This window comes from Megascapheus bottae, chromosome 15 (assembly GCF_031878675.1).
Source record: "Megascapheus bottae isolate mThoBot1 chromosome 15, mThoBot2.hap1, whole genome shotgun sequence".
Lineage (NCBI taxonomy): Eukaryota > Metazoa > Chordata > Mammalia > Rodentia > Geomyidae > Megascapheus > Megascapheus bottae.
The window spans coordinates 57,484,852-57,508,964 of NC_143523.1; the positions used below are offsets into that span (position 1 = coordinate 57,484,852).

A 24,113-nucleotide genomic window follows, 5' to 3' on the forward strand; every position below is an offset into this window, starting at 1 on the left:
TTCAGCCATATGCAAAGGTTAAGATTTATCCACTTTCTGTCTCACAGGAAGTTATTTTCTGCGGGGGCGGAGGGGTTAAAAAATCTAGTAGATGTTTTGGGTTGCATTTTTAATGCTAGCATTAACTGAGAACCCTTTCCACATCCATCTTTGGGGTTTTCAGTACAGCACCTGTAGCTCAGACCTACAATCCTAGCTACTCAGGAGGCTGAGATCTGAGGATCAAAATTTGAAGCTAGCTTAAGCAGGAAAGTTTTTTTCTTTTTCTCTTTCTTTCTTTTTTTTTTTCTGGTCAGTTGTGGGACTTGAACTCTGGGCCTGGGCACTGTCCCTGAGCTCTTCAGCTCAAGGCTACAGCCCTACCCTTGAGCCAAGCCCCACTTCCTGTTTTCTAGAGGTTAATTGGAAATAAGAGTCTCAGGTCCTTTTGTGCCCAGGCTGGCTTTGAACCTTGATCCTCAGATCTCAGCCTCCTGAGTAGCTAGGATTACAGGCATGAGCCACTGCACCCACTAGTCCTTGAGACTCTTATCTCCAATTAACTACAGAAAAAGGGGGAGGAGAGAGAGAGGGGGGGGGAGAGAGAGAGAGAGAGAGAGAGAGAGAGAGATGAGAGAGAGAGAGAGAGAGAGAGAGAGAGAGAGAGAGAGAGAGAAGTAGATCTGTGGAGCTGTGGCCCAAGTAGTAGAGCAGCAACCTTGAGTCCAGAGACTCAGGGATAGCACTCAGACCCTGAGTTCAAGCTCCAGGACCCACACCAAAAACCAAAAAAGTTATTTTCCCATGTCTTTTGTCATATTTATCCAGACATGACAGCCTTTTGTGAGATCGGCTCTACCACCCCACCTTGGATTCTGCAGCTCCCAGAAGATCTGGACTCTCAGGGCCCATCCAGGACAAATGCCCCAGAGACAATGGCGCCACAGCTGGTACAGAGGGAGGCCTGAAGGTGCTAAGAGCCAGTGAGGCCCCCACCTGTAGAGCAGCCTGCCCCCCTCCCTCACCCTCAGTCTGGTCTCTAAATAACCAGGCAGATCTGGTGTCAGTTGATTACCGTAATTGCAGCTGTGGTGTCCACCTCGGGCCCTGGCCTGGAGCCCAGGAGATGGGACTTAGGAGTGGCCACCTTTGACAAGCAGTGTTGGCAGACCTGGCTGAGGGGTGAACCGGGGAGGAACGCAGCTCCCTCTGCAGCTGGGGACAGCAGAACCAGAGAAGCCAAAACACCAAGGCTGAGCATCCAAGGATGCAGCTCAGTCATTCCTCCCTGCTGCCTGATGGGAATGGCGCCTGAGGGTTCTCTCCATGTTGGCACTACAGGGGCACTTGGGTTATTATCCTTTCTGGCTCCCTGAACTAGCTGGCCTTGCTGCAGGCTTGTGTGAGACCAGAACTTGTTCTCTTGGAAACTACCAGCTCCTTTCATTCTTTCCCCTCTCCCCCTTTCCCTCCCTCCCCTTCCCCTCTTTCTTCCCTCTCCCCCTTCCTCTTACCATCTCCTCTCCCTTTCCTTCTCCCCTCCCCCTCCTCCTCTCCCCTTCCCTGCTCCCCTCCTCTTCCCCCTCTCCCTTCTCTTCCCTTATCCCTCTCCTTCCCGGTCCCTGTCATCCTTTTCCTTCCCGGCCTCCTTTTCCTCTCCCTTCCTCTCCATTCTCCCTCTTCTCCTCTTCCTCTTCCCCTCCCCCTACAAGAGCAGAGGGCTTCCTGGTCTTCCCTCCCTGCCCCCACTCCCCACTCCCAGGAAGGGTGGCCTGAAGCTCTAGGAGGCTGCCCCCCCCCCCCAAACTCCTGGAGGCTCAGGCGGCCATTCTGTTTGCCCTGAGAATCTGACTTTCCAGCTGCCTGCTCCCAAGAGCTGTCCCAGACCCCTGCGTGGCCTGGCTGTGCCAGGCAGGGTGGGCATGCAGAGACCCATCTCAGGACTTCATGTTCTTGCTTGGCTTTTTGTTGTTGTTTGCAAAATAAGCTCAGGGACAGCACCTAGACCCTGAGTTTTAGGTCCCAGAACCAACACACACACACACACACACACACACGCACGCACGCACGCACGCACGCACGCACGCACACACGCGCGCATGAGTCTTCATGTCTGACCTTCTACTATAGAATGGAGATCACCTTCTATTATGAAATTGGGAAACTGAGTCCCAGAGTTGATCTTGCACACTCATGATAGAGTGTGGTCAGGGCCTGCCTTCCTGATGTCCCAGTGTCACTGTGTCACCATGTAGCCCATCGAGGTGGGGCTGGGGTGTCAGAGGGGCACATCTAAGTTTGGGGAGTGATTGGGCATTGGGGGGAGCTGGCACTCAAATCTGTGTCCCGTGCACCCAAACTCTCCTCCGCTCGAAGAAGCACGATCCCCAGAACTTGCCCCAAGACCCCTGCCTTCGCCAAGCCCCAGCTTCAGGGGCCCCCAGAGATAAGGGGTACACCCATACACCCGCCCAACTGTGATTGCCCAGCTGCTACCAGCTTAATCACCGGCCTGGCCCACTCTTCCTTCCGGTTTCTAGGCAGAGGCAACTGCCAATTAGGTTACAATTAATTTCTTCCCCAAGGGGATGAAGGCCTTGCTGGAAAGGAGCAGCCACCCGCACGGCCTGCACGTGGCCACATGTAGGGCCACCAGCCCCCTTGGCTCTGGCGCGCTCTCTCTGGGGTCCCAGCCTGCTGCACGGGGCACCTCAATACAACAGAACCAAGGTGTCATTGGCTTCAGCCTTGATGCCTCTAGACTGGGCAGCATCTCTGGGCCTGGATGCTATGCCCTGAGCTCTTCAGCTCAAGGCCAGCACTCTACTACTTGAGCCACACCGCCACTTTCAGTTTTCTGGTGGTTAATTGGAGATAAGAGTCTCACAGACTTTCATGCCCAGACTGGCTTGGAACTGTAATTCTCAGAACTTAGCCTCCTGAGTAGCCAGGATTATAGCACCTGACCTAACTACTGCCCATCTTTAAAGCCTGCTTATGAACTGCTAGGAAACATCTGGCTTCATGGGCCTTTTAACTGGAGCTGAAAGATGCTGTAAGTGGTGACGTTAGAACTGATTCTGGGTCCCAGATCTCCATATCCTAACTTCTCTGTGGTTGTGACAGAGCAAGAAGCCAGGTTAGACTCTGCTCTAGGGCCTGGGGCACTGTATTTGGCCGGGTACACAGTATTTTAGCCTTTTTCTGCCTTGGTTTACCTCTCTGTGGAATCATGCTGTCTCTACTGCTGAAGGTTGTGTTCAATTAGAGGTTTGATGAGTGTGAGATACTTAAAATAATATGGTAGAGCAGGTGCTGAGTTAGCTAGGATTCCAGGCATGATCACTGGTACCCACTGAAGCTGACATTTACTGGAGGCAGAGTTCTCGTTTTACAGGATGTAGGGTGTCGTGGGGGTGGGTGGTCATAGTGGTTGTACAATATGTGGGTATACAAATAGAATATTTACTGTGGTCAGGACAGGTGGCACATACCTGGAATCCTAGCTACTCAGGAGGCTGAGTTCTGAGGATCATGATTCAAAGCCAGCCTGGGCAGGAAGGAAAGTCCAGGAGACTCTTATCTCCAGTTAACCACCAGAAAGCCAGAAGTGGAGCTGTGGCTCAAGTGGTGGAGTGCTAGCCTTGAGCATAAAAGCAAAGGGACAGCACTCAGGTCTTGAGTTCAAGCCCAGGGACTGGCAAAATTTTGTGATTTGTAATAGTCTTACCATGATCCATACTGTTTTGAGTTTTTTGTTTTGTTGTTGTTGCTTTTGGTGTGTTATTTTCCTCAAGTAAAATTAGACTGCAATCCAGTGCAAAAGCAGCTTGGGCCAGAAGAGCCTGAAGAAGGAGTATGGTGGGGCCTGGATGGCAGCTGGCACTGGCCACTGCTCGATTGCTGGGAAATCTTTTTCTGAGCTAGAAGTGAGTGGTTTTGCTCCAAACCTGGGGCCTGTGAGCTCAGTGCAGGCTGCTGGCTTTATCAGGGGAGAAGACACACTCACATCTGGACTCCTAGCTTCTCAGGAGGCTAAAATCTGAGGATCTGCATTCAAAGTCAGCCTTGAGCAGGAAAGACCTTGAGACTCTTTTCTGCAGTTAACCAGCAAAAAAGCTGGAAGAGGAGCTGGGGTTTCAGTAGCAGAGTGTGAAAAACAAAACAAAACAAAAACACAAGCAAGAGCACGAAGCCTTGAATTCAAGCTCCCATACTGGTGCATACATGTACACACACACACACACACACACACACACACACACACACACACACACACACACAGAATCATCTGTTAAGGATTTCTTTCTGGGTCATAATAAAACTGTCATCTCCATCACTGGCCACTCATCGAGGGAGAAGTAGGGCTGGCCCCATGAGCGATACTGCAGGCAGGCCTGCCTCTCTCCTTGCTCTGGATGGCATCTAACTCTTACAGTCCTTGAGTGTACTGTGGTGCAGAATTTCAAGTCAGTGGCAGCAGGCCTTTGTGCCCCCCCCACAGCACATGTTTTTAACTAGAAGTGTTTGGGACATAAAGGAGGAGCTTTCCAATGCTAGTGCCCGCTGGGACCACCTGGGACGTACTGTAAGTGCATTTAAGACTCTGGGTTGACAATTACCCTAGCCCATAAATTCCTTCTGGGGGCCAGGCAATCCTGAAAGGGCCTGGGCTGCAAGGGGTGGGTAGGTGGGCAAAGCAAGAGAAACCACTCTCCACAAGGGGTCTTTGTGCTATGGCCAACGTGACCCTTGGTTTTGCCTTTTGATTTGTTGTTGTTGTTCTCTGCTTTTTGTTTTTGTCCCTGCCCTGGGGCTTGAACTCAAGGACTGGACACTGTCCCTGAGCTTCTTTTGTTCAAGGCTAGAAATATTTACTGGACTGTCCCTCTGCTTTTGTGCTTCAAGGCTAGCATTCCACTACGTGAGCTCCACATCTGGCTTTTCTAAGTGGTTAACTGGAGATAAGTCTCCTGGACTTTCCTGCCAAGGGTAGCTTCAAACCATGATCCTCAGATCTCAGTCTTTTGAGTAGCTGGGACTCCAGGTATGAACCACTAGCGCTGCTCCACCCTCCTTGAACCACAGTTCCACTTCCAGCTTTTGGATGACTAATTGGAGATGAGAAGCTCAAGGAATTTCCTGCCTGGGCTGGTTTTGAACATGCAGCCTCCTGTGTAGCTGGCGTGAGCCACCAGTTTCCCAGCTGGAACAGTTCCCACACTAGCTGGCCTCCCTTGTACAGGTGCCATCGCTGTGGCCCCCAGCCAGGGGCAGCTGATTTCATCCGAGAGGACCAGGGTCAAGGGCAAAGGACCCAAGTGACAAAAGATGGCAGAGCTGTCATTGACAGAGGCAAGATCCTTGGGGGACAAACCTGTGATTGTCACTTCTCTGTGGAGGGTGGTGGCATGGATTTATTGTGAAGACAATGACACATGGGATGTCAAGTGACCCTGTGTAGGTAAGGAATTGGCTGGCCAGGGCCCTCCTTACCTGACATGGTACTTGGTCTGGCATCCCTCCTGTGCTGTCCCAGGGGCCACTGCTTCTCCATGGGACAGAGAGCCCTCAGCCACTGCCTTATACCACAGAGGGCATGGGGCATGGGGTCCCTGACTCAAGGTGACCCCAAGATGAATGCTGGTGTCAGGTGTGTGGCCAAGGCGGGTCCCTGGTCTCCCTGCAGCAGTGCATCATGGTAGGGGACACGACCATCAGGGCCCATGGTGGCACAGTGTCCCCCTCTCCCAGAGGATCCAAAGTCATCTCATAAATACCATCTCTGGACCCCAATTTGTGGGGGGGACTGTGCTAGGGGGTCTCCTAGGAGAAAAAGTCCCATCTGGGACAGGAGAGGACACCTCATGTCAAGTAGCCCAATGCCATCAGCCAGGGATGGGTCCCACAGCCCTCAGAGACTAGCACAGCCCTGGGAGGTGCCACAGCCATCTTGGACCCTCTGGTGGGTGCCACGGGAGATTGGCCTGGCCCTCCCTCCCCAGAGACCCCCCCAGGCTTCACAGTTTGTGAGCTCCCTGTAGCTGTCTGTCTCAATGTGATACTCAAGGTGCTTCTAAATCAGAGGTCCTGGCTCTGCCCCTCCATTCTCAAACTCTCTTCTGGCTTTTCTAGATGCTTCTAGATCCTTCCATTGGTGGGGGTTCTTCTAGGGGCTTTCCATTGATGTCATTTCCCCATCCTTGGGCTCTATCCATCAACCTCTGCTTCCCTCTCCTGCATGGCTTCCCTGCCCAGCTGTCTGTGCACTTTCCCTGGAAAGAACCCCACACTTGGGACCCCAAAGATCTGTTTACTTGCTTCACCTCCATCAAATAGGCACCTGCTTATTTTCCACCCACCCCCGTCCCCGGCCACCTGAATTCAGCTCCTGTCAGGAAGGGAACTGACTGAGCCAAATGGAATTAGGCCATGCCTCAGAGCTTACCTGGAAGGTTTTAATGACTTTCAACTATTTACACATACCCCCTTTCTTAAATTAGCTGAGCACCAGGGGCTCCCGCCTGTAATCCTAACTCTTCAAGAAGCTGAGGATTGCAGTTCAAAGCCAGCTTGGGCAGGAAAGTCTGTGGAACTCGGTTGTGGTCTTGAACTCAGGGCCTGGGCACTGTCCCTGAGCTCTTCTGCTCTAGGCTAGTGCTCTCTACCGCTTTGAGCTACAGCACCTCTTCTGGTTTTCTGATGGTTCATGGGAGATAAGAATCTCACAGACTTTGCTGCCTGGGCTGGCCTCAAATTAAAATCCTCAGATCTTAGCCTCCTGAGAAGCTAAGATAACAGGCATGAGTCCTCTATACCCAGCTCAGAAAGGAGCCATTGTCTCACCCTCCCTCCCTGCTTCCCCAGCCCCTCTAGGCCTTTACTTCTCCAGAGATGCTTACTGGGAGCAGCTATACCTGGACCAACCGGCCGGCACACCCCTGCTCTATGTGCAAGCCCTTCGGGACACGCCAGATGAGGTGCCCAGCTATCACCTGGGCCAGCATCTCTACGGGGCCTACCGCACGCGGCTGCATGAGAATGACTGGATTCGGGTCCAGGAAGACACTGGCCTTGTGTACCTCAACCAGAGCCTGGACCACAGCTCCTGGAAGAAACTCAGTGTCCGAAGTAAGAGGGTGACCAGACCCACCATCCACACCCAGCCGCTGCGCATGAGCGTCAGAGGCCAGGGCACAAGGCTGCTTCTGGGTCCAGCCTAATGCAGGGAGCCAGGAGTTTTGGGGTGCAGACCAAGCTGGAGCCCTATTAGGTCTGTCCTTGCCACATGCTGTCCTTCAGCCTTCAGTCCCTGCTCACTGGCAAGAAGCTGGCATGTGCCCGTATTGCCCCAAATGGGGCATAATGATGGACAAATGTGTCTGCCAAATGCATCCAGGGTTCTGGAGTGCAGAGGGTCCCGGGGCGGCTCCTCTGAGCCTGGCTTCCATCGTGCATTTGTCACCACAGTCCTTCTCCTGGGGGAGCTGAGGAATGAGGCCTCTGAGTAGGGGGAGGGGTGGCATGGGGTTTGCTGTGGGCCTGCCTCTCCTCTGGAGCCCAAAGACATCCTATTAGGCTCCCCAAAAGTGGGGGGAGGCACAGAAATGGAGGGACAGAGGGTAAACAAATGCAGCAGTGGCTCTCACTGGACACTGTGTGGAAAATGAACTGTACAACCTGTGGCTGGGGATGGGAGGGGAAAACTGGGAGAGAGCGAGGGAAGGAGTGACAGTATCCCAAAAGGAATGTCCTCATTTCCTGACTCATGGAACTGGAGCCCCTCTGTATATCCCCTTTATAATAACAATAAAAATGAATTCATTAATTTTTTTAAAAAGCAGCTTTGCAGTGATTTGAACAGGGAACCCTTGAAGAAAACAACAATTCACTAATGATGAAAGCCAGTCACTGGGGGCTGTCACGTGCAACCCCAGCTGCTCAGGAGGCTGAGATCTGGGGATCGCATTTGGAAGCCAGCCTGGGCAGGAAAGTCTATGAGCCTCTGTTCTCCAATTAATCACCCCCAAAAAGCTGCAAGTGGAGGTGTGGCTCAAGTGATAGAGCAAAGAGGCTCAGGGACAGAGGCTGGGTCCTGCGTTCAAGCCCTAGGGGACTGGCAATAAGAAAACAAAACAAAATCTTCCCAATGGCACCTCGAAGCCCCATGTGGCCAGGGAGACTCCCCAGCCCCCCAACTTACTGAAGTTGCGGGGTTTTATCCCTGTGGCAGAACTTACTAGAAATCACTCCTCTGAATGCTTAAGTGTGTGACCAGCTCACCTGGAGAGCTGCTGTTGGGCACAGAACAGACTGTGAACCCACCAGAGAAGCTAGCTACTTGCAGGACGGAATAGGGACTCTGAGCACAGTGCTCTGACACCTCACCACCAGGGGACACTTGTGCTGAGACCTGGCTGAGGAGAGGTGCACAAAGGGAGCTCAGGGAGCTGGAAGGATGGGAGTGCTCACTCCTCCTCTCCAGGCCCCAGCCCCAGGCAGGTGTGGGCGCCACCCCCAGGGTCTGCCTTCTTCTCTCCCTTCCTCCTCTGCAGATGGCGGCTTCCCCCTGCTTACAGTCTTCATCCAGGTCTTTCTGTCATCCCTGCCCGTGCGTGAGGGTGAGTGCCAGTGGCCAACCTGTGCCCGCGTGTACTTCTCCTTCGTCAATGCCTCCTTCCCGCCTTGTAGTTCCCTCACAGCCCGGGAGCTCTGCTTCCCAGAGACAGGCCTCTCCTTCCGCATCCGGGAGAACAGGCCTTCTGGAACCTTCCACCAGTTCCGCCTGCTGCCTGTCCAGTTCCTCTGTCCCAACATCAGCGTGGCCTACAGGCTCCTGCAAGGTGAGTGTTGGCTCTTTCATGTGCCTGCTGCCTGCCCAGTACAGCCTTTAAATGGGAGACATCCGCTTTATTTTTCCCTGCTGTGTAATATTCCACGTGCCTCTCTGAGGGCCTGTCACAGGCCAAGTATGGTTGCAGGAACTAAGAATGCAAATGTGAACCGACAGGCTGGTATCTCCCCTGCTTGACTTTCATTGCTCCGGGGGATAGAGCTCACTAACATGTCAAGGAAATCAAGTAGCTCCTACAAAGAGTGAAGAGGGAAGAAAATCCAGGAGGATGGGGCCTGGGGAATGGTGGAGACTGCTGTCTTGGGTTGGATGGTAGGGCAGGTAAATTGGGGCCAAGTAGGCTTAGGCAGCCCTTTAGGGGGCACTGATGTAGGACCCTGTGTGGCTAGACAGCAGTGAACCACGAGGCAGGGTGGGATCAGAAATGTAGACTGAAAATAGGGAAATAGCCAGAAGCTTCCAGAGAGCCCTGAGTGGGCTGAGGTGAGACTAGAGGCCAAGAGGCACAAGGGGCAGAAGCTCGGGGTACTCTGATGGGTGGCCAGCCTAAAACTCGGGGCTCAGTGGAGTCCTTGAGGATGCAAGACAGTTAGTGCACAATACATGATGATGCATTCCCCATCTAATGCCATGAGCTGCCATGGTGTTCTCCTTCCCGGGTACTGGGTGGGTGGCACTGAGTCTGATACTGGGCATGTGAGGGGAGGGCTGCCCCCTCAGCTAACACAAATTCTCTTTTAAATCATTGTTTCTGTGTGCCAGTACAGGGACTTGAACTCAGGACCTGAGCATTGTCCCTTAGCTTTTTTGCTCAAGGCTAATGCTCTACTTCATGAGCCACAGCTTTTTAGTTTGTAATTGGAAATAAAAGTCTCACAAATAGACAGGGAGCATGGCCTAGTGGTAGAATGCTTACCTAGCATGCATCAAGCCCTGGGTTCAATTCCTTGGTACCAAATACACAGACAAAGCTGGAAGTGGCGCTGTGATACAAGTAGCCCAATGCTCGCCTTGAGCAAAAAAAAAAAAAAAAAAAAAAAGTGTCCAAGGACAGTGCCCAGGTCCTGAGTTCAAGCCCCAAGACTGGTAATAATTTAAAAAAAAAATCTCAGCCAGACACAGTCGCTCACGAACCTGTAATCCTAGCTACTCAGGAGGCTGAGATCTGAGGATCAAGGTTCAAAGCCAGCCCAGGCACAAAAGGACCTGAGACTCTTATCTCCAACTGACTTCTAGAAAACTGGAAGTGGGGCTTGGCTCCAGGGTGAGGGGTAGCCTTGAGCTGAAGAGTTCAGGAACAGTACCCAGGCCCAGAGTTCAAGCCCCATGGCTGACAAAAAAAAAAAAATCTCACAAACTTTTCCTGTCTGCACTGGCTTTGAACTGTGATCCTCTTATCTGAGCCTATGGAGTAGCTAGGATTACAGGTGTGAGCCACAGCACCTAGCTGAATCACGCCTTTGTCACATTTTTCTTATTTTTTTTCTTTTTGGCCACTCCTGGGGCTTGAACTCAGGGCCTGAGCACTGTCCTTGGATTTTCTCAAGGCTAGAGCTCTACCACTTGAGCCTCAGCACCACTTCCAGCTTTTTTCTATATATGTGGTACCGAGGAATCAAACCCAAGTCTTTGTGCATGCTAGGCCAGCACTCTACCACTAGACCACACTCCCAGCCCCTGTCACATTTTTCTAAAATGAGCAAATCTTCTTGCTGTAGTTTAAAAATTTGCTGTTATTATTATTATTATTATTATTATTATTATTATTATTGTAGCTAACCAATGTCCAGCAGAGACACCAATCTGCACAACCCACGCTCTCTCCCTGATGGAGGGTGGAGGTTAGAAGTAGAGAGAGGAAGTGTCAGAGGGGAGGGAGATGGACTGGAATCTTCTGATTGCCTCATGGACATAAGTAGAAGCTACAGCCAGCAAAAAGCAAGAGGAAAACAAGCCACAGATCTGGCGTGGAGCAGAGCACTGGTGCTCACACCTTTAATATAACGCTAGCTACTCAGGAGGCTGAGAGTTGAGGATCATGGTTTGAAGCCATCCCCAGGCAGGAAAGTCTATGAGACTCCCCAGAAAATAGGAAGTGGAGCTGTGGCTCAAAATGGTCAAGTACTACTTTGAGCACAAAAACTCAGGGACAGCACTCAGGACCTGAGTTCAAATCCCATGACAGACAAAAACACACACCTGACTTGGCTGTGAGGCCCTTTTCCTCTTCCCCACAGAAGCCAGGATGGGGGCCCCTGAGGAAGGCAGTGTGGCTTGTCCCTGTGTACTGAAGGGTCCACTCTGCTCGTGGCAGGTGAGAATCTGCCCTTCCAGTGCACACCTGACAGCATGGAGGTGAGCACACTCTGGAGCCTGGACCGGGAGCAGCAGGAGAAGTATGAGCTGGTGGCCGAGTGTGTGGTACGCAACAGCACGCGGGAGGAGAAGGTCATGGTGCCCTTCCCCGTGACCGTCTATGATGAGGACGACTCACCCCCCACCTTCCCCACGGGCGTGGATGCCGCCAGTGCCGTGGTCGAGTTCAAGCGGAAAGAGGTGCCTGCCTGCCTGCCTGCCTGCCTATCTCATCTGTGTGTGTGTTGGTTCTGAGTCTCGAACTCAGGGCCTGAGTGCTCTTCCTGGAGCTTTTCCACTCAAGACTGGTGCCATGCCACTTGAACCACGGCTCCCTGTCTAGCATTTTGCTGGTTCATTGGGGATAAATGTCTTACGGACTTTTCTGCCTGGGCTGGCCTTGAATCAAGATCCTCAGATCTCAGCCTCCCGAGTAGCCAAGATTGCAGGTGTGAGCACCAACATGTGGCTTTGCCTGCACGTTTACTCCCCAGTGTATTTGAGCCTGTGGCTGTGCCCTGGTTAGTTCTGCCAGCAGCCATCGGGCCCAATCTGTGGCCGCAGCGATCATGGCTGGGCACAGAATCTTTGCTCACCTGTGCTGCTGCAGGCCTGTGAAGGACACCCCAAGCTTCCACTGGAAGGCCTTTGAGGTGAACCCAGAGAAAGGGGGCTTGGAGGGAGATGCAAAGAACAGGAAGTCTGTACATATGGGGTGAGACTGCCACCTGCTGGATATGAGGCCACACTGCAGCCTCCCTCGCTGGTGGGCAAAATGGGAACAGAGAGCACTGGGGGCCGCCTGCCTCCCTAGGTATCCTAGCTGTGGATTTGCCAGAAGGTGGAGGGTGGGGGCTGGAGGAAATCACAGCTGAGGGAAAAGAGAGTCTGGATCAGAAGCCATCTGGGGACAAGTTCTCTTTTGGCTTTGCTCAGAAGTCCTTTTCACCAGGCACTGGTGACTCACACCTGTTATCTCAGCTTCTCAGGAGGCTGAGATCTGAGGATCCTAAGTTGAGGCCAAGGAAGTTCATGAACCTCTTAATTTCCAATTAAGTCAGAAGTGGAGCTGTTGGGCTCCAGTGGTAGAGCGCCAGCCTTGAGGTCACGTGAGCCTGACCCACGTCCTTGCATCCACAGGGCACAGTGCTAGCCACCCTGCGTGTGTTTGATGCTGATGTGGTGCCAGCATCCGGGGAGCTGGTAAGGCGGTACACAAGCCTTCTGCTCACCGGGGACCCCTGGGTCCAGCAGACCTTCCGTGTGGAGCACTCACCCAACGAGACCTTGGCCCAGACCAACAACAGCTTAGTGAGGGCAACCCTACACGACTACAGTAAGCACGGGTGGGGTGGTGTCTTCCGACGATGTCTTGCGTGATCACACACAGATCATTCATTCTTACAGCGGGCCCTGAGTCCTGTTAATGTTGGCACATGTGTCTATGGGGTTGTGTGTCTAGAGGAGGTTGTGTGGGCCTGTGGCATGGGGGGGAGGGGTCAATCCTGGCCCACAGGGACTCGGTGATCACCTTGTTGCCCTGCCCCCACAGAGCTAGTTCTCAACCGGACCCTCCCCATCTCAGAGAGCCGAGTCCTGCAATTGGCTGTGCTGGTCAATGACTCTGACTTCCTGGGCCCCGGCTCAGGGGTCGTCATCCTCCATTTCAATGTCTCTGTGCTGCCTGTCAGCCTGCACCTGCCCAGCTCCTACTCCTTCTCCATGAGCAGGAGGGCTCATTGTTTTGCTCAGGTGAGTCCTAGGCCCACTGCATACCTGGGCCCCCAAGGCCTCCAGTGGAGGACCCCTCCATTTGGCAGATTGCAGGCAGAGCTTGTGGTGGGAGGTGAACCAATGCTCCTGCATTAGCCCACAACATACAGAACAGCCCAGGCATAGCCAAGGACACAGGGACAGGGAGGCGTGGCCAGCGGGCCACCCCTACAGACCGCACACTCTCCCTTGGGAGAGCAAGCAGCCTCTCTGAGCTGCTTGGCCTTCCCCGCTGGCTGCTTTACAAGACTTTTTTTTTTCTTATATAAGAGCAAGGTGGGACTGGACATTGTGGCCGACTCCTTTAATACTAGCTACTCATGCGGGCTGAGATCTGAGGACTGCCATTCAAAGCCAACCCAGGAGGAATGTCCACGAGACTCATAGCTCCATATACCACTCAAGAACTAGAAGTGGAGCTGTGGTTCAAAGTAATGGAGCACTCGCCTTGAGCAGAAGAGCTCAAGGACAGTCCCCAGGCCCTGAGCTCAAGCCCTGTGACTGATACAAAACCAAAAATAACACTGGGTGAATCGATATATTCCTACTTGAACATATATTGTTGTTTAGACTGTTAGGTGAAAAGGGTTATTCTCAGAGCCATTGTTCTTGAGTGACTCTTAATTTGGACAAAAGTAAATCTTCACTGCTAAGAATTTCTGAGTATATAACACATCATGAGTAACTGTAGTTCCCTCTAGTGGAGAATGGGAGCTCTCCTAGTCCTAGTTTACAGATTTGTTTTTCGTTTTTGTTTTTTTTTTTTCCAGTCCTGGCCCTTGAACTCAGGGCCTGAGCACTGTCCTTGGGCTTTCTCAAGGCTAGAGCTCTACCACTTGAGCCACAGAACCATTTCTGGCTTTATTCTATGTATGTGGTACCGAGGAATTGAACCCTGGTCTTTGTGCATGCTAGGCAAGCACTCCACCACTAGGCCAAACTCTCCCCTCCCCCCCAGTTTACAGTTTAAAATGCATTTGCTTGAGAACTTATAATGTGTTTATTCGTGTGTGTGTGTGTGTGTGTGTGTGTGTGTGTGTGTGTGTGTGTGTGTGTGTTGGTAGTGGGGCTTGAATTCGGCTTGCATATTGCCCCTTAGCTTTTTAGCTCAATACTAACACTCTACCACAGAAGCCACAATTTTATTCCCAGCTTTTTGGTGGTTAGAGATAGGTCTCAGGGACTTTCCTGCCCAGACTGGCTTTGAACTGTAATCCTTAGCTCTTAGTCTTCTAAGTAGATACAGGCATGAGACACCAGTGCCTGACTAATGTCTTTTTATTTGTCTTTATAATATAGTGCTTAAAAATGAAACAAAGCCCTGGGGATATAGCTCAGTGGTAGTGCTTACTAAATAAGTAAAAACTTTCTTTTTCTTTCTTTTCCTCTCTCTCTCTCTCTCTCTCTCTCTCTCTCTCTCTCTCTCTCTCTCTCTCTCTCTCTTTTGGTTGATTGTGGGGCTTGAACTCTGGGCCTGAGTGCTGTCCCTAAGCTCTTCACATCAAGGCTAGCACTCTACCACTTGAGCCACTGCTCTTTTTCTGGTGGTTCATTGGAGATAAAAAAAAAAATCTCATGGACTTTGGTGCCCAGGCTGGCTTTGAATGATGGTCCCCGGATCTCACCCTCCTGTTTAGCTAGGATTACAGGCGTGAGCCACTGGTGCCTGGCCAAACCCTTGGTTTCATCCCCAGTGCTGCTCTATTAAATAAACAAGTGGAGAAACAACTCATAAATGTCCATAAAAGATAATGAAAGGATATATCTCAGTGGCAGAACACTGGCATAGTATGTGCAAGGTCCTGAGTTTGAGTCCCACTACCACCAAAGAGTTTGATCACAGCAACATCATAATGCATTAATGCTGTGCACCGATGGCTCATGCCTATAATCCTAGCTACTCAGGAGACTGAGATCTGGAGGTTTGTAATTTGAAATCAGCCCACATAAATATAAAGAAAAAAATAAATTCCTCGAGAGTCCCAGTCTAATTAACCACCAAAAAAAACCAAGGCTAGAGGTGTTATTCAAGTGGTAAAGTGCCAGGAATGTGTAAACAAAGCCCCAAAAGAAAGTGAGGAAAGGGTAAGAATTCACTAATGTTGAGAAGTCCATCGTAACTCTTCTTGATTGTTTTTCTTACTTTGATTTCTGAATTTCTTCGCAATTTCAACAGGTATAACTTTACAGGTTGAGTCAAGGGGATATAGTTCTTATTGGAGATAAGAGTCTAACAGCTGGTCCTTCCCTGCTTGGCTGCAACTCTCAATCCTCAGATCTCAGCCTCCTGAGTAGCTAGGATTACAAGCCACTGGCTCTGTCCCTAAGTATTTGCTCAAGGCAAGTACTCTACCACTTGAGCCACAGCTCCACTTTGAGCTTTTTGGTAGTTAACTGGAGATAAGAGCCTCACAGACTTCACTGTCTGGGCTGACATTAAACCACGATCCTCAGATCTCAGCCTCCTGGGTAACAAGAACAGACATGAGTCACCAGTGTGTGGCTAGCAATTGACTTTTACCTAGAGAATGGCAACTCTTAACTCTAGTGAGCAAGTGGACCGGAAGTCCAACAAGTCCAGCTGGAGGATGGGACATTGCCAGAGGAAGAGATGTTTTGGTCCCCAGCTCCCCCCAAAAGAGCCCCTGGGGAAGTGGAGCTGTGGCTCCAACCTTGAAGAAAAAGCTAAGGGACAGAGCCCAGGCTCTGAGTTCAAGTCCTAGCACACATGCATGCACACATGTGCACACACACACACACACACACAGCCCCTGGCTGAGGCACAGGTGGCTGGGGACAGTGGCCTAGGCAACTCTGGTTAGCAGGGCTGGGCAGGGCAGTGGGGGTGGAGCAAGTGATACCCCAAAAGAGCCGTCATCCCCAGACCAAATTGGGGTGTGGGTAGGGACAGCCCAACAGTTGTTGGGGAGCCTCTCCAGCCACTGGCTAAGAAGGGGTTGCTCTGTACCCCCCTTCCCACCCCAGATCGGGAAAGTCTGCGTGGAAAACTGCCAGGAGTTCAGAGGTATCCAGGTCCAGTACAGGCTCCAGGCCTCCAGCACCAACTGCAGTGTCCTGGACATGATCACCTCCACGGAGGGCGCCTCCGGGATGCTGTTTGTGAATGACACCGAGGCGCTGCGGCTGCCTGAGTGTGGGGAGCTCCAGTACACCGTGGTGGCCACCGACCGCCACACCCGCAAACAGGCGCAGGCCTCGCTCATCGTCGCAGTACAGGGGACCTGTGAGTTCTGGGTGTCACAGAAGCATCCTGCCCCCCCACTGCATCCACCTAAAGCTTGGCTGCTTCCACAAGTAGGAAGAGCAGTGCCTACAATATGGCCCTGTTGGAAAAATAGCAGCATGAGGGAGCCCTTTGCCAGACAGCCCCACTCCTTATCACTGTAGGCAGTGCTCCTTACACACACCTGCCCTAGAGGCTGCTACCTGAAACTCGAGCCTCTAGCTGGGCTCTGGTGATTCATGTCTGTATTCCTAGCTGCTCAGGAGGCTGAGAACTGAAGAGGTTTGAAGCCAGTCTGGGCAGGAAAAGCTGAGACTTATTTCCATTTAACCACCAACCAGGCCCGGAGTTTGGCCTAGCGGTAGAGGGCTTGCCTCGCATGCACAAAAGACCCTGAAATTTTCCAAAGGACACCCTAAGTGTCATTTTCTTTTTTTTTTTTTTTTTTTGCCAGTCCTGGGCTTGAGCTCAGGGCTTGAGCACTGTCCTTGGGCTTTCTCAAGGCTAGAGCTCTACCACTTGAGCCTCAGCACCACTTCCGGCTTTTTGCTATGTATGTGGGGTACCGAAGAATCGAACCCGGGTCTTCGTGCATGCTAGGCAAGCACTGTACCACTAGGCCAAACTCCCGGCCCCCTAAGTGTCATTTTCTTAAGTGGAAAATTCCAGCCTTCGCAGCAAGTCACAGTCAAAATGCAAATGCAGGAATCTGGGCGCAGACAGTTCACACCCAGAATTCTAGCTGCTCAGGAAGCTGAGATCTGACGATGGAGGTTCAAAGCTAGCTCCTACTGACAAATCTAACAAAACCCGGTCCCTGAGTTCAAGCCCCAGAACTGGCCAGAGAAAGAAAGAAGAGAATATCTACTTAATGTTAAGAATAAACATTACAGTTGTTCAAACGTGCACAGAACAGGTGTTCTTGCATATCTGAAACTTGGGGTGTAGAGGACCCTATTATGTGTCTTTCCCTTAGCCCAGTCACTATCCTTGTCTTTCCCTATGTCCCTAATAGCCCATCCTGAAGCCAATATTCTAGAGTCACCCCTAAACCTCCCTGGGCTGCAGCCTCTCCTTTCTGGATGCTGAGCCCAGAGTGGCATCTTGTAACTGTGACCCCTGTTTGTCTGTTCTCCCCAGATGTAACCGAGGAGGTGGGGTGTCCACTGTCCTGTGCAGTCAGCAAGAGGCGATCTGAGTGTGAGGAGTGTGGTGGCCTGGGTTCTCCAACAGGCAGATGCGAGTGGAGGCAGGGAGATGGGAAAGGTAAGGCCCAGGGGCCCCAGGGAAGCCATGGCTGGTGGCCAGTAGTCGGGGGGGAGTGGCCCCCTGGCCCCTGTGACACCCCTTCCTATCCTTCTGTTCCCTAGGACCTTATCCCCCTTGGGGCTCTAGTACCAACAAAGAGGGTGGGGTGCAGGGTCCGGAGAGCCAGTGCTATCTTTGGAACTAGAGGTGCCCTAGGCTGGATTCATTGCAGGCTTGCAAAGTTCCAGGCCAAAGTTGGGATATACAGAAGACCAAGTGGTCTTTCCAGAAGCTTCTAGGCCAGGGGACATCGCTTTGGACACAGTAGACCATTCAGGGTCTGCATGTCTATAGGAGTGACTCTACCATGAGGGTCCTGGGTCTAGGTGCAGCTTGGGTTGTGGATTTATTTGTTTCAGTACCAGTGTTGGGAATTGAACTCTGGGCCTGAGTGTTGTCCCTTAGCTTGTTTTTGTTGTTGTTGTTGTTGTTCAATGCTGGTATTCTACCATTAGAACCACAGCTCCACTTCCAGCTTTTTGCTTGTCAGTTAGAGTCTCATGAACTTTCTTTCCCAAGGTTGGCTTCAAAGCACGGTCTTGAGACCTCAGCCTCCTGAGCATCTAGGATGACAGGCGTGAGCTGCCAGTGCCTGGCTGGAGGTTTAGCTTTGACAGTTCCAGCCTCCTCTGGCTTCCTTGATGGAAGAACGTAGGTATCCTTAGCACCCGCAGGCCCTCCAGCCTTAGGGATGAATCCTCAAGGATTCATCATCCCCTGCTGGCCAGGATTTGTGTGCTGTGTCCCTGCTTCAGTGTTTTCCCTCGGGGAAGCAGGGCTGGCAGCAGAGGGCCAGCGTGACCAGATCAAGGCAGGTCCATGTGGGGTAACAGCCTCATGTGTTTTGTCCCACAGGAATCACCAGGAATTTCTCTACCTGCTCCCCCAACACTAGGACCTGCCCCGACGGCCACTGCGACGCTGTGGAGATCAAGGATATGAACATCTGCCCCCAGGATTGCCTCCGTAAGCATCCAGCCCCACACTGTGGGCCCTTTGTGCCATCTGTGAGCAGGGCCAGACATGGCAGCCACAACCACCGTGCCTGGACATAGCCAGAGGAGCCACATGCATTTTTACATGGCATAAGTGAGGCTTGGGTGTGACTCGGGGGGCAGAAGACTGAGAGTGCAGGATGAGCTAGGCCTGTCGTCTTTATTTTTTCATTTTTATTATTTTTACTGGTTGTGTGGCTTGAACTTGGGGCCTGGATGCTGTCCCTAAGCTTTTGTGCTCCAGGATAGTACTTTGAACCACAGCTCCACTTCCTGTTTTCTGGTGATTAATAAGAGATAAGAGTCTTGTGGACTTTCCTACCCAGGCCTGGTTTGAACCAGCCTCCTTCAGATCTCAGCCTCCTAAGTAGCGAGGATTATAGACATGAGCCACGGATACCCAGCAGGACCTCTAAATCTTGGTTACTCAGAAGGCTGATATCTGAGGATCATAGTTTGAAACCAACCTCAACAGGAAAATCCATGAGCCTTTTATCACCAATTCACCAACAAAAAAGCCAAAAGTGGTGTGGCTCAAGTGGTAAAGCATTAGCCTCGAGAAAAATTTTTTAAAAAATGCTAAGAGACAGTGCCTCACCCTGAGTTCAAACCCCAGTATGAAACACACACAAACACACACACACACACACACACACACACACACACACACACACACACACACACACGATGGCAGTTCCCTGAACTTATGTCAAGCCTAAGCGTTCATTTGGAAAGTGGCTCTGTGCCCACAATGGTGATGCCTGGTAGCCTGCCATCTACAGGGCCTGTGTCCACTGGCATGCCCCGGGCTGAGCCCCCTCCCTGTCCCATCACCCCTTTCTGGCCCCCCAAAACCACTTGTAGTCTCTTCTTGGACAATCTATACCCCCCTCCCTGGCTGAGGAACCAGCATGGGGGGAATTGCAATGACCTCTGGACATGGCTGTCCTCCCTGGTTCGAGTGGTCAGTGCCAGGTGAGGTGGGTCGCTCACCTCCTGGCACCATAGCCCTTCCAGTCTAGGGTTGCTGAGGTGTCAGGCCACTCCAGCTGCTGAGCATGCTCTTATCTGTTCTCAGGGGGCAGTATTGTTGGCGGACACGAGCCAGGGGAGAGGCGAGGGATTAAAGCGGGCTATGGCATCTGCAACTGCTTCCCAGAAGAGAAAAAATGTTTCTGTGAGCCCGAGGACCGCCAAGGTGAGTGGGGAATGGTGGCAGGTACCAGCTTTGGCCCTCCCTGAGTACCAGGGAGGTGTGCAGCTGTAGGCAGAAGCCCAGGGAAGGAGCAGCAAAGAGGAGGTTCCTTCTTCCTCCAGATCCCATTTCCCCATTGGTGCAGCCCCAGGAGAGGGGTGGAGCCTACAGAGTAACTTCTAGTCTAAATTCTTAAAGATGAAAAGGCCAAGAGCCAGGCACTGGTGGCTCACACCTGTAACCCTAGCTACTCAAGAGGCTGAGTGAGATAGGAGGATCATGATTCAAAGACAGTTTGGAAGACATCTCCCAAGAAGAGACTTATTGCCAAATAACCAGCAAAGCGCAGGGAATGGAGGTGTGGCTCAAGTGGTAGAGCTCCAGCCTTGAGCAACATAAGCCAAGCAAGAGCCCAAGGCTATGAGTTCAAGCCCAAGTAGGAGCACACATGCACACAGAGAAACTCGCACGCACACACACACGCGTGCACGCACACACACACACACACACACACACACACACACACACACGAGAATTGCTTATGGGATTGAAACTTCTTTGTACAACTAATGTGAAACTAAACATTTTAAAAGATAAAGAAGAATTGGCCAGGAAAGTGTTCTTCTTTCAGATAACTTGTCCCTAGTGAGACTGTCCTTGTGTCAGGACTTTGCTGAGCCCCAGACATCATTTGGGAACCCCATCTTTTCTGCCAGTGCACCAACAGTGTATGGGGTGGGAAGCAAAGGCACCACACGAGGGGATCCTTTCTGGCCCATATCCAGGGGCCCTCTCTTGATATCTGAATTATCATTAGATCCTTTATTCCTCTCCTCCTACCTGCTTATGGAGACATTCCTAGATATTTGAGACAGAGAAAAACCCTGCCCCCGTCCCCCAGCCCCACTGCCAGCCCTCTGGAAGCAGCTGATGGGACCCCTCTGGGCTACCTAACCTTGCTGGGCTTGTTTCCATCACTAGAGGGCGCTAGCGAGCTGTGTAGGGTAGAATGCACACAGCATCTACACCCAGTAGGTGGGACGTGGTGGGCCCTCGGTGGGCGTGTGCCAGGCTCTTGAGGTTCAACACGTGTTCCTGTTCCAGGCCCACTGTGTGACGAGCTGTGCCGGACAGTGATCGCCGCCGCTGTCCTGTTCTCCTTCATTGTCTCCATTCTGCTGTCCACCTTCTGCATCCACCGCTACCACAAGCACGCCCACAAGCCAGCCATCGCCTCCGCCGAGATGACCTTTTGCCGGCCTGCCCAGGCCTTCCCAGTCAGCTACTCCTCATCTGGTGCCCGCCGGCCCTCACTGGACTCCATGGAGAACCAGGTGTCTGTGGACACCTTCAAAATCCCGGTGAGGACCCCCCCCCCCCCCAAAAAAAAAACCCAAGACAGGGAGAGCCATGGTAAAGAGAGTTGAGCTAGGCACTGGTGGCTCACACCTGTAATCCTAGCTATTAAGGAGGCAGAGATCTGACGATCTTGGTGTAAAGCCAGCCCAAGCAGGGAATTCTGTGACATTCACCTCCAGCTAAGTAAGTGAAAGTGGTAGAGCACCAGCCTTGAGCAAAAGAAGCTCAGGGACCATACCCAGTCCATGAGTTCAAGCCGTAGGACTTACACAAAGAAAGGAAGTGGGGGTGGAGGGTGGGCTGCTCAGGGTTTTTTTCCCCCTAGTTGGGGCATCTGTCACCACCTGAGCTACAGTATGCAGGCCTTCCCAACGGGCTCTCAAGGCAGAGAGCAGACCGGGGAATTGGGCTGTCCAGGGTGAAAGTGGGGAGAATGATTTTAGACAGCACCTGGCAGCAGAGTTAGGAGCAGAGAGCCCTAGGTTGGTGTAGCTGAGCAGTGAGGAGCCCCCAAAGCCCCTGCGCATTGTTTCTCAGAGGCCAGAGCCCTTGGGGTAGGAACTGAGCAGAAGAGACCTGTGTTTTGTGGTCATTCCCTTGGGATAATCTCTTGGGAGATGTGGAGGTGGAGCGGGGTGCAAAGGCAGGGGATGTGATGCTGTCCCAAAGGCTTGCACTTGACTCTGGGGCTGGCAGCTCTGAGCCAAGCAAGACCATGGGCATGGAGAGAAGTCTCAGCTAGCACCCCAGCCAGGTGGGGGTGTTCCTTCCCCTGTGGGGTTCAGCTGCTAGAACAGACTGCCATGGAGCCTGTTGGTCCTGACGGGGCCTTCTGAGCCTTCTTAGACATTCTCGCTTCCTCTCCTCTGCCAGATAGGCTGGGCCCTTTAGTGTCCTGCTGAAGAGGCAGGGAATAAGCTGGATCTGGGAGGAGCCTGGGGCATAGAAATAGAAAGAATGGATCTCTGAACTAGGTACCAATGGCTCACACCTGTCATCCTAGCTGCTCTAGAGGCTGAGATCTAAGGATCAAAATTCAAAGCCAGCCTGGGCAGAAGAGCTGGTGAGATTCTTGTCTCCATGCGCACGCGTGCGCACACACACACACACACACACACACACACACACACACACACACCCAGTACTGGGGCTTGAACGCAGAGCCTGGGCACCGTCCCTTAGATTTTTATGGTTTTTTTTTTCCTCAAGACTGGGTCTCTACCACTTGATCCACACCTCTACTTTCAACTTTTGGCTGGTTAATTGGAGATAGGAATTTCCTGGGCTTTCCTACCCAGTATGGCTTTGAACCAGGATTCTTAGAATTCAGCTTCCTAAATAGATAGGATTACACCACCAACACCAGGCTTTATTTTTTATTTTGTTAGCGTCAAGTAGTTGTACAAAGGGGATTCAATTCAATATGTTAATTTATGAATATATTACCTCATCATCAGTTCACCCTTCCATCTTTCTCCCCATTTCCTCTTAAATGAGAAAGCCATCTGGGCATGGTGACTCACGCCTGTAATCCTAGCTACTCAGGAGGCTGAGATCTGAGGACCAAGGTTCAAAGCCAGGCCAGGCACAAAAGGACCTGAGACTCTTATCTCGGAAGTATGGTTTGGCTCCAGGTTAGGGCAGTAGCCTTGAGCTGAAGAGCTCAGGCACAGCGCCCAGGCTGAGTTCCAGCCCCATGATCCACCAGAAAAAAAGGGGGGGTGGGAGCCAGATTGGTCTATAATCATAGCCGTGGGGAAGAAGAGGTGAGAGGATTTAGAGTTGAAGACAGTGGGGTAGCAAAACAAGACCCTGTCTCAGGAAGAATGAAAGAAAAAAAAGGGAGGGAGGGAGGAAATAAAGTATAGAATGGGGTGTATGTGTGTGTGTGTTCGTGTGAATGCACACACCAGTGCAGGAGCTTAAACTCTGGACCTAGGTTTTGTCCTTCAGCTTTTTCACTCAAGGTTGATGCTCTACCACTTGAGCCATGGCTCCACTTGTGACTGATAGTTTTCTTGACTTTCCTGCCATGGCTGGCTTTGAACCACGATCCTCAGATCTCAGCCTGCTGAGTAGCTGGGATTACAGCTGTGACTTGTCTCATGGTTTGTTTGTTTACTGATTGATGATGGGGCTTGAACTCTGGGTCTAGGCGCTGTCCCTGAGTTCTTCAGCTCAAAGCTAGTGCTCTACCACTTGAACCACAGTGCCACTTCCAGTTTTCTGGTGGTTCATTGGAGGTAAGGCTCTCACAGATTTTTGTGCCTAGCTGGCTTTGAACTACGATCCTCAGATCTCAGCCTCCTGAGTAGCTAGGGTTTCAGATGTGAGCCACTGGCACCCGCTTTGTCTCATGTTTTTAAGGGGCGCAAGTAGATGTTATTTGTGTGCACTTAGTGAAGTTCTGAGGCCCAGTATGATGGTATTACCGTGTCCATGTTGACTTGTGTCACTGGTTCTGAGGGAGTGTGAGACAAGACTAAGAGTGACCCAGGAATCTGTGTGATGGCACCACTGCGTCTAAGAGGAGGCTGTCCCCAAATCCTTGCATAGGACAGAGGGTGGCCTCTGGCCTGGGTCATGAATCCCTAATGGACTAGTTCTGTGGATGGGGCATCCTGGAAAGAGACATCAAGAGCAGGACCCCGAGGCCACACCCAGCTTTGAGGAGACTGGGGAGTGAGAGCAGAGGGGAGGAGGAGTGCTCTTGTAGACTTTGGCATCCAGAATTTACATACAAGAGGACATGCAGAGCATGTCATGATGACCTCACATGCGTGGGGCCTGGCTGGAAGGGGGCGTGGGGGTGAATGCCAGCAAAAGCCTGGACCAGAACTTGGAGGGTAGACTGACGCAGGCATAGCCATCTACACCCTTCAAGGTGGAGCGACCCAAAGGGCTCAGTGACATCTTTCTTTGTAGGTTTACTGTCAGGGAGTTGCATGTGCGTGCCTGCTCAGCCTCCTGAGTAGTTAGTATTACAGGTGTGAGCTACCATGCCTGGCCTGTGCACTAGGGCAGAGGCCTGAGCTGGGGCTGGCACTGGTG

General features: G+C 51.9%; 1 protein-coding gene across 1 annotated transcript in view; it reads left to right on the forward strand.

Moving 5' to 3' along the window:
• The first annotated feature begins 2,567 nt into the window (after positions 1–2,567).
• Ret (ret proto-oncogene) overlaps positions 2,568–24,113 on the forward strand; it is a 36,011-nt gene continuing 14,465 nt past the window's right edge. Inside the window, exons 1-12 of the mRNA XM_090345546.1 lie at positions 2,568–2,622; positions 5,225–5,287; positions 6,847–7,110; positions 8,535–8,822; positions 11,148–11,389; positions 12,329–12,524; positions 12,741–12,940; positions 15,947–16,205; positions 17,346–17,471; positions 18,369–18,479; positions 19,587–19,706; positions 20,808–21,064. Coding sequence (XP_090201672.1) covers positions 2,568–2,622; positions 5,225–5,287; positions 6,847–7,110; positions 8,535–8,822; positions 11,148–11,389; positions 12,329–12,524; positions 12,741–12,940; positions 15,947–16,205; positions 17,346–17,471; positions 18,369–18,479; positions 19,587–19,706; positions 20,808–21,064 — 2,181 coding nt within the window. The remainder of the gene's footprint in view (positions 2,623–5,224; positions 5,288–6,846; positions 7,111–8,534; positions 8,823–11,147; positions 11,390–12,328; positions 12,525–12,740; positions 12,941–15,946; positions 16,206–17,345; positions 17,472–18,368; positions 18,480–19,586; positions 19,707–20,807; positions 21,065–24,113) is intronic.